Source organism: Sciurus carolinensis, chromosome 8, assembly GCF_902686445.1.
Source record: "Sciurus carolinensis chromosome 8, mSciCar1.2, whole genome shotgun sequence".
NCBI classification, from domain to species: domain Eukaryota; kingdom Metazoa; phylum Chordata; class Mammalia; order Rodentia; family Sciuridae; genus Sciurus; species Sciurus carolinensis.
In genome coordinates, this window is record NC_062220.1 from 5978368 (window position 1) to 5991414 (window position 13047).

A 13047-nucleotide genomic window follows, 5' to 3' on the forward strand; every position below is an offset into this window, starting at 1 on the left:
GGGTGGAGCCTGGAGATTCCACTCTGAAGGTGGGTGGTCTCTGCCCAGTCCTGCTCAGGTGATTCTTAGGCACTCAAAGGTTGAAGAGCTGCCATATTCCGTCCTGGGGACTAGGTCTGACCCCAGGCCTCCGGGGCTACCCCCATTTACTTGTCTGAGCAATTGGTGGCACCTCACAAGCCCCTGCTGGCTCCTGGCAGGACAGATGCCCCTTGGGGCATCAGTGTTTAGTCGAATACACATGCTTCCTTTACACAACAGACGGATTCCTATAAAAGGTGTAATATCAATTTTACCTCATTATTATTTTACACATAAAGGAAAATTCACCATTTATGGGAATCCCATGAAGATTTCTTTTGCAAAGGGAATTATCATTTCGTGTAGCAAATAATAATTCCCTGATTTATCTTGTATACTTGGGGAGTTTCACGGAGATACTTTGTTTAAAACAAATTAGACTTTTGATGAGTTGCTTGCCTAGCCTTCCAATGGATTCTGGATAGGGAGGGGCAGTGGGTGAGAACACCACAAGGGGGCAGTGTAGAGCCATCCTCTTGACTATGTCTTACTCAGCCCAGGAGGGTTTTCTGGGGTGCTTAAGGGAGTCAGATGCAGCTAGCCAGCTGGTCAAGAGTCCAAATCCCAGCTGCTGCCTACCCCACCCAACTTAGTTTCAGCCCAAAATTAGACCCACATGGAAGAACATCCATGTATGCTACATCTGGTCCCTATGTGATATGTCCCTTGTCCTGTTGGCGGGTGGTCCAAGGGCAGGAGCACCCCCCTGCCCTTCAGCAGTCCCTTCCAAGCCCAGGGTGGCAGGGATGCCAGTCCCACCAGTTTCACACCATCACCTCCTGCTCCAGGGACAAGGGGAGAGGTCATCTCTTCCCCTTCCTCTACACTCAGGTCCCGTGACTGTGCGCCCCTGCTTAGAAGGAAAGGCAGGTCCTCAGAACCTGTTCGTTCTCTCACTCCCATGCTGGCCTCAAACCCTTCTGCAGTGCCCATGTTTTGGCAGCACCTCTCCCCCATCCTCCTAAGTCTGAATTTCTCTGGTCCTGAGGATGTGGTGGTATGGAAGGGGTTCCCTGGACAGAAGAGGAACAGGTCACTCCACTCCCCAAGAAAGGACAGAGCATCAGTTGCACACACCACCGTCGTAGCCCCTCAGGCGGACAGACAAGCGGGCTGTGGGAACCCCAGCCAGGCAGGCGGAGATGTCGGGATAATTTAGCAGGTGGCCTCGTTACTCCCAGATCTGTCGCCATGGTAACCTGGTTTTTTCTTTAAAAAATGTACAGTGCCAAGAGGAGGAAGATGGCTGACAAAATCCTCCCTCAAAGGGTGAGTGCCTTTCACAGCAGCCCCCAGCCCACCCCCACCTCTGCTGCTTCGCCCTCCCCTCCCCCTCAGGAGAGCTCCAGCCTCACAGCCACTTTCACTTTTTGTTTAAAAAGCTCATTAAGAAGTGCGGCTCCCCATGCCAGAGGGCTGGGTCAGGCACAGGAAGGAGTGAGATATGGGGGTGGGGGGCAGAACACAGGGCCTGAGGCTCAAGGGATTGAGTGCCAGTGGTCTGAAGCCATAGAGGCACGGGACAAAGAGGACAAGAGACTGCCAGGTGGCATGAAGGGAAGGAGAGGTGGCCAGAAGCCTTGAGCATCGCAGAGGGACCCAGCCGAGTGTGGAGTAGCACAGATGAGGCACCAGGTGTGGGGCTGGTGAGGTGCCTGGGCGAGAGGTAGGCAGTGATATCTCCTGTCTCAGGGACCCCAGAGTTCGTCACCACTTTGCAGGGACCCAGAGGCAGCTGCCTGAAGCCAGTGCCTACAGGGCTGCACAGGTGCTGCCTCCTCCCCTGGTGATGAGCCACGTGGCTCTCCCTGGAGGAGAAGTGATTTTTATTTCCACACATGGGGGCTGTTCCTCGAGGCTGGATAACAGAATCCTGGGAAGTGGTCCGATTCACACCCTTGAAATTCCAGGCCCTGAAACCAGAGGGCTCCCTGCCACATCCTTTGTGCCCTGGAATTGCACAACAGGTGCACATTCAGTATTACACAATTGGCTGAACGCTGCTCCTGCCCTGCTCCTCCTCCAGATTCGGGAGCTGGTTCCTGAGTCCCAGGCTTACATGGACCTCCTAGCTTTTGAGAGGAAACTGGATCAAACCATCATGCGGAAGCGGGTGGACATCCAGGAAGCACTGAAGAGGCCCATGAAGGTGCCTTAGTGTGGGGGTAGGAAGAGGGCTCTAAGTGCTGTGTCCAGGATAGGGAAGCAGGGTGGCCCTGGGGTGGGGACACAGTGCCTTGGTTCTGTACTCGACTCTTTTATTTCTACAGCAAAAGCGGAAGCTACGTCTTTATATCTCCAATACTTTTAACCCTGCGAAGCCTGATGCGGAAGATTCTGATGGCAGCATTGCCTCCTGGGAGCTGCGGGTGGAGGGGAAGCTCCTGGATGATGTACGTCCTGGCCCAGGTCTCTCCAGGTGTCCTGGGGTGGGTATGGGCTGAGTGGAGAACAATTAGACGTTTGTGCTAAGGTGTGGGGAGTCGGCCCTGGTTGGGGTGGGCAGGCCTGGGGAGTCTGGGTGTAGAAGACTGCCTCTAACACGCTGCCTGCCTGCTGCCAACTTGGCCCTTTCTGCACCCACGGTCCCTGTTCCTCTTTCACAGCCCAGCAAGCAGAAGCGGAAGTTCTCTTCCTTCTTCAAGAGTTTGGTCATTGAGCTGGACAAAGACCTCTATGGCCCTGATAACCACCTTGTTGAGGTAAGATGACTCCTTCTCCATTTGAATCTCCACCCTCCCACAGGCCCAAGGCCCTGTTTTTCAGATTTGGATTGGAGACCACCCTAAAGCCCTTGCCCCCACCAATCCAGATAGGCCTGTGAGTGACCCAACTGTTCCCCTTGGACAGTGGCACCGGACACCCACAACCCAGGAGACAGATGGGTTCCAGGTGAAGAGGCCGGGGGACCTAAGTGTGCGCTGCACCCTGCTCCTCATGCTGGACTACCAGGTCTGTGCCCATCCCCACTCTGCAGATGTCACACAGGCCCTTGGGCACACTCTGGTTCTCTTCCTTACCCCTCCTTCTCCAGGAGCATGTTTCCAAGGAGCCCAATCTCATAGGCCCCAGTCCCAAGCTGCCTGGCCCTGAGCTCTTCCCATTCCTTCCCTTCAACCTAATTTTCTTGGTCACCTTTTCCCAGCCTCCCCAGTTCAAACTGGACCCCCGCCTGGCCCGGCTGCTAGGATTGCACACACAGAGTCGCTCAGCCATTGTCCAGGCCCTGTGGCAGTACGTGAAGACCAATAGGCTGCAGGACTCCCACGACAAAGAATACATCAATGGGGACAAGTATTTCCAACAGGTAACCTCTCTCCTGAACCCAGGGATCTAGGAAGCAGGTGAGTGGCCCATCAGGGGAAGCACCTGTCCAAAGGTAATGACTGCCCTTCCTGCCAGAGTCCCCAGCACCAAAGTGGTCACAGCCATGGCCTTGGAGTCAGGAGGCCAGCACCCAACACAGGCTTTTCTGGGGACTAGCTCTGTGCTACAGCCAATCCATTTAGTTTCCCGGAGTTAGGAAGATCTGGAACCCTCTAAAGCCAACAGCTTTCTGGAATGTAACATTCTTGACAATTGGAGTTAGGATCCCTGGGTTCTACTCCTGGGTCTAGACTTTGGCTAAGTTAGTTTGCTATTCTGCACTATGTTCCTTTTCTTTGAAGTAGATGAAACTTGTCCCATCTAATCTGCTGGGTAGTTAGGAAAATCAAATTGCTGCAAATGTGGGATCTGGCAAAAATCTACCAAAATAGAGTATCGTTATTAATGCGTTTTAAAATAAACACAGGAGATAAACCTGAGGAGTAGAAATAGCAGTTGATGTTTATTGAGCACTTACCATGTGCCAGGCATTGTTCCAAACACTTTGTGTATAGTGATTCACTGACATCTCAGGGCACCCCTGTGAGAAACCCATTCTAAAAATCAGGACATGGAGGCCTGAGGTGTTGAGGGAGTAACTTGCTCAAGGTCACACACAGTACATGATGGAGGCAGGCTGAAGGTCCCATGCAACTCTGTCAGAGTGCTGGTGACTACCTCCAGCCCAATCCCATCCCCTTGAACATCAAGGAATCCAACTTGCTGTTAGTCTCTTATGATCTTTCCAGGATGGAAGAATCTAGAACCATAGTCATAATCTCTTTAGGCATACAGAAGAGTGATCTTTCCCCAACCATCCCCCTTCAGATTTTTGATTGTCCCCGGCTGAAGTTCTCTGAGATTCCCCAGCGCCTCACAGCCCTGCTGTTACCCCCTGATCCCATTGTCATCAACCACGTAATCAGGTGAGGTGGCACCTCAGACCAGGAAAACGACCCACTCCTGCCTCCCTCTCCTCCCCCACCTCCTCTGCCCCTCCTCCTCCTCATGGCACCCGCCCCAGCCCTGGGGCCTTGGGCTTCTGTGGGGACCTCCTGGATGCCAAGGGCTGGACTTCCCTGACAGTGTGGACCCGTCAGACCAGAAGAAAACGGCATGCTATGACATTGACGTGGAAGTGGAGGAGCCACTGAAGGGACAGATGAGCAGCTTCCTCCTGTCCACAGCCAACCAGCAGGAGATCAGTGCTCTGGACAGTAAGGTGGGGCTTGAGCCCAGAGCTGAAGTGGAACGTTGACCCAGGAGGACAGAGCACACTTAGAACAGACCCGCATGTGGGCCTCTGAAGAGATAAGGGATACATGGCCCTTACCTGGTGCTTGAAGTCGACCTTATTCCAAGTTTAGCTCTGGCCACCCCCACCCCCACCCCCTCTGTCCTTCGCAGAAGCAGCCAGCCCCTCCTTCCTCCCCTCCCTCCCTGCCCACCCTCTTCCTTTTCCCATCCTCACTGCATCACCATGGCCAGCTGGAAATCGTCTTTCTACCTGTAGATCCATGAGACGATTGAGTCCATAAACCAGCTCAAGATCCAGAGGGACTTCATGCTAAGCTTCTCCAGAGACCCCAAAGGCTATGTCCAAGACTTGCTCCGCTCCCAGAGCCGGGACCTCAAGGTGAAGAGGGAGACTCAGGGAGCACTGGAGTGGGAAACAAGCACACGGGGAAGACTGTAAACATGGCACGCCAGGGCAGGGAAGGGCCGGGGCTCAGGGCTAACCCTGCTCCCTCCCAGGTGATGACAGATGTGGCTGGCAACCCCGAAGAGGAGCGTCGTGCCGAGTTCTACCACCAGCCCTGGTCCCAGGAAGCCGTCAGCCGATACTTCTACTGCAAGGTAAGGAGGGCCCTTGCACTGGATTGAGGCTTCCCGTTCCTTTGTTCCAAAGGAATTCCTCCTCCTCACTTGGTGGGCCTTGCTGTTCCCCATGGTGACACTTGTTCGCTACACTCCCCCCAGACTCTCTTCCAGGGCAGGGGTGCCAGGTGGGTGGCTGTTCTGGTCACTCACCAGGAGCGTGTAACCCTGCTCCTGCTCACACCTCCTCTTAAGATCCAGCAGCGCAGGCAGGAGCTGGAGCAGTCGCTGGTTGTGCGAAACACCTAGGAGCTGCGGATGAGCACCACTCTGGACCAGCACCTGGCCCTGGGCTCTGCCTCACTCCGCTGCTGCCTTGGGGGGCAGGGAGGACTGGATTAAAGGTCATTCACCTGACAGCACTGTGTGGTCACTGGGCACTAGGGAGGGAAGGAAAGCAGGGCATGGGGAGGCAGTGGGTGCCTCTGGACAAGCTCCCACCCTCTCCCTCAGATTCTTCTCCTTACTCCATTTTCCCTAGACCTAAAAACAGTTTGGCAGAAGACACTTTTAATAATTTTTCTTATTTTAAAAAATACAGTGACAAGCCCTCCATCTGTCCATCACCTTGCTTTGCCTTTCCTGGGACTAAGGCAGACAAGGAAATGTAGGGAGGGCAGAGCCCCAGCAGGGAGTGCTAAGTGCTGTTGGCTTGCTCCTGCTCAAACAGAGCCATGGCCAGCTGGGCACGGCCCCCCAGCCCCTCCAGGTTGCTGAGGCGGCAGCGGTGGTAGAGTTCCTCGCTGAGCCGTGGGCTGCAGTCCCGCAGGGAGAACTTCTGCACCAGCCCTGGCTCTACGGCTCGAAAGAGGTGGAGCCCTGAGAACCGGAGGAAAACGTCCATCACCTCCAGCCCCTCCAGGGCTTCCTCCTCTTCCTGGCCTGCCAGTTCACCAGCTAGCCGGGCGCGGGCCGCCAGGTAGTCGGCATTGTAGAAGCAGCCCTCCGCAGATGCCTGCCGGTCAAATCTGCCCCCGATGGGAGCCCCCCGGGAAGGGTCTGCACCAGGAGGGGATGGGGGATCAGGGCCAGCCCCTGGGGGTCCTGGGGGTGATCTCTGTGGCGACAGGGCGGGGTTGAACTCCTGGAAATGCACTGGAAAGAAGGCCTGCCAGCCAGAGATGGCATTCATGCGGCAGCGATTGAGGACTTCAGGCCCAGGCCTCGTCCACACAGTGGTGAGGAAGAAGAGTGTGTCCACAGGGTGCTTCTTGGAGACTACGTCCATGAGTCGCACCTGGGAAGGGGCCTCAGCTCGCACGGCGAGCCAGGCCAGCCTCGCCCCAGGATACCGTCGCTCCAACTCAGCCGCTGCAGCCTTCACCCCCAAAAATGGGTCTGGGGCCCCACGACCCCCTTCCCGGGGCCCGTAGACCAGCAACAGGGTGAGCAGTGCATGCTCTCGAGGCTCCAGAACATTGGCTGCGAAGGCGTCAAGGAAAGCAGGGGCCACAGCAGCTTCAGCCACCAGGAGTGGCAGAACCAGCTGCACACGGGTAGCCTCAGTGACGTAGGGCATCGGCAGGATTTCCACTCGGCTCAGTGGTCGCAGTAAGCTGACCCTGCGAGCCAGGGCCCGTCGGTGTCCCCGCTGAGTCACAGCTTCCAACAGCAAGTCCAGGGTGTACTCCATGCCCCGTGCTGGGTCAAAGCGCCGGTAGCCATTGAGCAGTCGCTGCTTCTGGAAGCGCAGGCGGGGCTGATAGCGCCGATTGAGCTGCTCCAGAGCAGTGTCCACAGCATCGCCCACATCAGCCCTGCTAGCCCCCTGCAGTGGGCACTTGGGAGCCCCATCTGCACAGGAGAAGGTGTGCTGCTCTGTGAAGTAGTCCCAGCCCAGCACCTCAAAGCGAGAGTGCGGTGTGAAGGAGGCTGGGAGCCCAATGGGCCAGCTCAGCCCTGCCTCCCCCTCAGGAGTCAGTGCCGTCAGGTTCCGGATCTGAGCCTAGGTTGGAGGGAATAGACCTAAGTTAAGGTTAGCATCAGCTTCCGGGCCCCATCCGGCACCAGCTGCCAGGCTCCAGGATTCCAACAGCTGAGCGCCAGTAGTCACCTAATTCCTGACACACAACAGTTTCTAGGTATAAAGTGAAAGGGAATGTGAATGATACACACCTTACACAACTGCTGAGGCGGAATGTGCACTTTGCACAGATAAAGGCATCTTGAAATAAAGTGTGACAACCTTCCTGTCCCGTGCTTGGAGGACTCACTGCCTCTTCATGACTGAACCCTTTCTTAGCTATTCCCTACCTCCGTGACCCCAAAATCCACTAGAGAATCCCTCTCCCTTTTAGCTCTGGACTCCCTGTAGAGGTTCACAAACTCCTGGGTTTCTGCCTCTTTGATGGAGTTCGCCTGAACATGGTACCAGGCTCCCATCCTGAGTTCACCTGCAAACCTTAACCTCATTCAAGTCATTGCAGAAGCTTACCGTACAATGCCTTGGACCCTCAAGGACCCTTGTCTCTGTAGTTGTTTTAAACTTAGGCAAAGTCAGCCCCTTCCTGCCTCACCATCATGCAGAGGCCAGCCCCGCCCCCACTCAGCTGCCCACTCCCAGTAAGCTGGACACCTGGGACTCCCTCAGCCCCTCCAGCCATTGTCCTTGGGCTCCCCTGCTCTTCCTCGGCTTACCTGCAGTTGCTCTATTTCACTATAAGCCTGCTCCAACTCCAGAGCACTGAAGCGTTTGTGGAGCCGGTACATGAGGGTGCCCTCGGAGACAGGGTGCACAGCAAAGGCACTCAGGAAGGCCGAGCTCCCCTCCTTCTCAGGGTCCCTATTCTTGGCCAGTTCGAAGGAACGATACTGCTGCCCCTAGAGGGACCAATCAGACTGATCAATGTCGCACACAAAGCCTGCTTGTCCCAAAGCACCCTTGGCCACTCAGCATTCACACCTGTTATGCACCTGCTTTAGAGTGGGTGGAAGCAGGGGATCCTTCAGTGGACCTCAGTTCTTACTCCCTCTGCCCACACTGGGAATCAGAAACAAGTGGGCAACTAAGGACACCTTCTCCCAGAAAGAATCCCACTGTTCTTCAAGGGAATGAAAGCTGCCAGCCAGAAAATCCTCCCAGTACTTGGGCTTGGGGGAGGACCTGCCTCTGGGGTCTTCTGCCCTTCTCCAGTTACAGGCTGCTCTCTGCACTGGAAAAGGGGTTATTTCTCTTCTCTGTGGCATGGCCATCTTTAGGACATTCCCACCTTGTCCCTAACTGTGGTGTGTGGCTTGGGAGACAGGCAGATGGGGAGCAGGTCTGGTGAGTCGGGGCACCTTTCTATCTTGCTCAGGGATCCCTGACAAGATGCACTTCTCATGGCTCCAGGATCTTGAGAATGCCAAAGGAGTGGAGGGGAGTGCGGAAGAGGCAGGCTAGCGACTGGAAAGGACAAGGCGATGGCCTCCAGCACCCGGCCTGGAGAGCGATCACTCCATCACCACCAACACATTAGGGACTAGGACTGACTTGAAAGAGCTGTCACCTGGTGCTGCGAGACACAGCCAACACCCAGAGAGTCGATGAGGCAGCGGCCAAGCCACTCATCAGGTCGGGCACTTAGAATGTCTCCTCGGCAGCCATCCAGATGTGGCCGCAAGCGAAGCAGGAGACTCCGTGACAACAGGTAGCCAAAACCCCCATGGCAGTACCGGGCCTGCTCGCCTGCACCAATAAACTCCTCTGCCCGGCCCAAGTACAGGTCTTGGTTGATGCTGAGGTGGCCAGCAAGGGCTGCCAGGCGGGGGGCCTGCACGTAAGTGTCATCCTGCATGATGAAGAACCAGTCGTAGTCCGCCCCGAAGTGTGTGTGAAGGTGGCGCAGGGTCTCTGACATGAGCCAGGCAGGTCGCTCATCCCCATGAGACACCACCTGCATCCCTGCAGGTGCCCGGGCCCCACGCTGCCCCGTGAAGTACAGTAGCCGAGGGAAGTGGTGGGCCACTGTGCGGTTAACAGCCACAGCCAGAGTGGACAGTGTGGCTCGGGACGTCAGGACAGCCACCAGCAACCGCTCCCGAGAGCCCAGCTCTGTCTGGATGTACCGTGTCCTGTGGAGAGACCAGCAGGCAGGGGTCAACTCTCCACACTCTAGGGACACCCCTAGGCATGAGTGAGTTGGGGTTGAGGAAAGAGAAGAGAGACATCTCTTTCCTCATCAATATCAATTAGCTCCTAGAATGAATATTCACTGAAGAGCTGACACTGGATTAATTGCGGGAGGGGGTCTACTCGGGGGATCACAGCAGTTGTGCAACTTCAGCCCTGTTCAACTCAGTGGACACTAAGTTGGCACCAATGGTGAGATTTTCTTAGACTTGAGGAGGGAAAAAAAGACAGAGAATTGCTCCAAAGAATCTAACACTGAGGCAGAGATAAGGACTTACAGAGTAGCCCCAAGACCAAGACTGGTGTTGGTGAACTACGCACACAAGTAACCCTCACCTGAATACCTTCTTGTAGGGCTTGTTGGGATCCCTGTAGTAGGGCACAATCCGGGGTTTGAAGTCTTCATCGCTTTGGTCCAGCTGCACTCCTGAGTCTGGACTGTGTGGCCCTCCTGGCTCCCCCACAGCCTCTACACAGGGATCTTCTCCCTCACCCTGAATCCAGGAAACCCGCAGAAGACTCAGACTACATCCAAGAGACAACCCTAGGATGAGGGGAAGTGCTGGCCGGAGCACAGCCAACAGGGAGCTCAGTCGCATGATGGCAGGCCCTGCCATGTGGGTGCCCAAGGGCACAGCCTCTAGGTCAATGGGTTGATGAGCCCAGGCCAGCAGCAGGTTGCAGTTTTAGCCAGGAAACCCAGGATCAAAGAGGTCAACAAGAGAGCAAGGTGTGTAGGCTTCCAGGTTCACCATCCCCAGGAAAACTGTGCCGCCTTCACAACTCCCTCTGCCTGGGCTTCAACAACAAAGGTGCTGGGTCTACCCCAACAGTGATGCATATGCAAATGATTTCACTCACTACCAGAATGACAGTCTGTCTCCCAGTAGAAAGGGGAGGAAGCAAATCTCATTACTGCCAAAACCTAACCCCGAAAGGCTGCACTATACATGTCTGTAGACTGGGCCCAAGTCAAGAGTTGGTAGCAAGTAGCAAGTGATAAGGGGTTGGGGAAAAGTACACAATCCATCAAAACAACAGCCCAACCTCAGCTGCCTCAGTTGCCCTTTCCTGAAGACTCCCTGGCCTCTGCACCATCCCCATTCAAGATACAAAAGGGGCTGCTGACCCGAATTCTTCCAGCTGACACCCGGGAAGGGGCCAAGGCCTCCTTCTGCCCTACTCCCTAGTGTTGAGCAAACGCAATGGCCACAGTAATCCCTCCTCCCCGTCAGGAGGGTCAGCAGCTACGTATGGTGCACTCAAGTCAGCCCACCCAAATGAGGTGGCGGACACAGTGACTCAGCACTGAGGCCTCAGCTAAGCGCACGGGCTGACGGAGCCGCCCTGCAGGGTATTCTCTGCATCCCAGCTGCCCACCTTCCTGTCGGCCCACAGCGGCACTCTTGCGTGTGCCAGCGATCCACTGCCTGGCTTTGCCAGGGCCCGGAGACCAATCCAAACCAATCAAACGCAAACGAGCAGCGGCTAGAGGAAGGCCAGCAGAGGCTCGGCTGCCTTCCGATGGGGCCCCTGCCCGGGCCCGCGGCGACCACGGTCCAATTCCAGCCCTAGCAACAAGGCCCAAGGCGCGTCTAGACCTTCGTCCCAAATCAAAAATAAATCGCCTCGGTCCCCGGCTGCGGTGAGGGGGGTCCAGCTGGTCTGTCCTGGGAGCCGGGCGGAAGGGAGGTCGCGGCCTGGAGAGGGGGCACAGAGCGGGTTCTCGGGCCCGAGACCAGGGACGCCAAGCCCCACGGGAGAGGGCCCTGCAGCAGGGCGGCGGAGGCTGGATGGAGGGTGACAGGGCCCCAGGCGGGGTGTGGGGACCCGGAGGGGAGCGGCGACCCGCACGCGCCTCGCGGGGGGCAGGGGCAGGGGCAGAGAAGGGGGAACAGACCCCAGTGCCGGCCGAGGCGCCCGCTCCGCCGCTGCAGCCGCTGCCACCTCACAGCCCGGCCCGCGGCTTCCTCTTCCGCTGGCTGTCAGTCACCCGTCTCTATGGTAACCGCATCCGGCCGCTCGCTCCGCCCGCGCCCTCTCTATGGTTGCCCCACTGCGCGGACAAGGCCGAGTGAGCATCTGTGGACGCCAGTACCAGCGAGCCCCGCCTGAACCAGACGTACCCTCGCCCTAGGTGAACACGTCTCCTGTCCGGCCTCGCCACCCCATCTCCACTCAGCTGCTTAAGAAATGCTCGTTGTCAGCCCGAGTTCCAGGCGTCGCGATGGCACTGTGAGCAGAGGAGTGGTGGCTGGGCTGGCACGGCTCTGCCTGCAGGGCTGAGTCGAGGAAGGCAGGCAGTAAACACGCACAGGCATACGCACACGAAGCAGGTGAAGTCGCCAGCTGTGATGAGTACCGCTGCAGAAAAGGATAGAACGGAGAAATAAGACTGGAATGCTGAGATCCAAAGGTTCAGAAAGAGTTCTCCAGGCAAAGAGCGCGCGGAAGCCCCTGGAGAAGAAGGGAATTGGTGGAGAAGAAAATTGGGAAGGATGGGGCAGCTAGAGCCTGGTGAGGGTGGAACAGACCAAGTGAGGCTAGAGGGCAGGAAGGGTGTTCAGGTGACCACAGTGGGATCCCAACCAGGATGGCACCTTTCCTACAGAGCAATCTGGAAATGTACAGGGGCAAGTTTGTTGTCAAATGATGGTATGGCGGAGAAGGTCAATGTCTTGCACATTGCAAGGTATTATCACACGAAACTAATAATCCCATGCAGCTTTCAAATGTTCCACTCAGTATTCATGTAGGTGAAAAAACTGGTTTTAATAATCTGATCCTTATAGCTGTTTTACATGTAAAAAACGAAGTAATTATACAGGTTTGTAAAATGTGCCTAATTTTTAAAGAATATAGCTAGCTACCACATGAATGGAGGGAAGACTACTGTGTTAAGATTTGTATATTTGCTAAGAGTTATTCGCCATTTTGGAGAACTTCATCACCAACACCAATAGCAGTGCTCAGAATGCATTTGTTTGTTTGTGGTACTGGGGATTGAACCCAGGGCCTTGTGCTTGCCAGGCAAGCACTCTACCAACTGAGCTATATCCCCAGCCCTCAGAATGCATTTGTACTGCCACATTCAAGGTGATCTCACGTATAGGTACAAACATGCTGGTACCGGGGATTAAACCCAGGGTCACTCTATCACTGAGCCACATCCCCAACCCTTTTTATTTATTTTTATTTTGAGACTAGGTCTCACCGAATTGCTGAGTCTGGCCTTGAAATTGCAATCCTCCTGCCTCAGCCTCCTGAGTTGCTGAAATTATAGTTGTGTGCCACCACACCTGGCAAACATCTACTTTTGGGGGGAGGATACTGGGGATTGAACTCAGGGGCATTCAACCACTAAGCCACATCCCCAGTCCTATTCTGTATTTTATTTAGAGACAGGGTATCACTGAGTTGTTCAGTGCCTTGCCATTGCTGAGGCTGGCTTTGAACTTGTGATCTTCCTGCCTCAGCCTCCTGAGCCACTGGGATTACAGGCATGCACCACCTAACCCAGCAACATATACATTTTTGAGCATACTGAAATAATGTTACTATTTTATAAAGGATTTCTTTTTACTTTTTAATATCTTTTATGGTTAAGACTA

The 13047-nt window shown here is 55.4% G+C and overlaps 2 protein-coding genes and 1 non-coding gene across 9 annotated transcripts in view; 1 reads left to right on the forward strand and 2 right to left on the reverse strand.

Annotated features, from left to right (window-relative positions):
• Smarcd3 (SWI/SNF related, matrix associated, actin dependent regulator of chromatin, subfamily d, member 3) overlaps positions 1–5707 on the forward strand; it is a 128746-nt gene extending 123039 nt beyond the window's left edge. For 2 of the 6 annotated variants that reach the window (XM_047561883.1, XM_047561886.1), the window contains 11 exons: positions 1308–1350; positions 2108–2230; positions 2352–2510; positions 2688–2783; positions 2932–3033; positions 3227–3388; positions 4276–4373; positions 4534–4669; positions 4961–5083; positions 5203–5304; positions 5521–5707. In XM_047561883.1, coding sequence (XP_047417839.1) covers positions 1308–1350; positions 2108–2230; positions 2352–2510; positions 2688–2783; positions 2932–3033; positions 3227–3388; positions 4276–4373; positions 4534–4669; positions 4961–5083; positions 5203–5304; positions 5521–5574 — 1198 coding nt within the window. In that variant the 3' untranslated portion in view covers positions 5575–5707. The remainder of the gene's footprint in view (positions 1–1307; positions 1351–2107; positions 2231–2351; positions 2511–2687; positions 2784–2931; positions 3034–3226; positions 3389–4275; positions 4374–4533; positions 4670–4960; positions 5084–5202; positions 5305–5520) is intronic. The other 4 variants (XM_047561885.1, XM_047561889.1, XM_047561887.1 and 1 more) reach the window with 4 other exon arrangements.
• Positions 4901–11398, reverse strand: Chpf2 (chondroitin polymerizing factor 2). Of its 2 annotated transcripts, XR_007109878.1 has the most exons (5): positions 9773–11398; positions 8814–9378; positions 7963–8145; positions 5479–7270; positions 4901–5107 (listed from the first exon to the last, which is right to left on the reverse strand). XR_007109878.1 is itself a non-coding variant. In XM_047561891.1 (4 exons), exons 1-4 carry the CDS (start codon positions 10051–10053, stop codon positions 5963–5965), a joined length of 2337 nt encoding a protein of 778 aa, XP_047417847.1. In that variant the 5' UTR covers positions 10054–11398; the 3' UTR covers positions 4901–5962. The 2 variants fall into 2 exon arrangements, 1 of the variants encoding a protein (XP_047417847.1); XM_047561891.1 differs by having other exon boundaries at positions 4901–7270.
• Positions 11399–12424: 1026 nt separating this feature from the next.
• Trnaa-ggc (transfer RNA alanine (anticodon GGC)) lies at positions 12425–12498 on the reverse strand. The gene has a single exon. It is a non-coding gene; the product is annotated as a tRNA-Ala (tRNA).
• Positions 12499–13047: the final 549 nt, after the last annotated feature.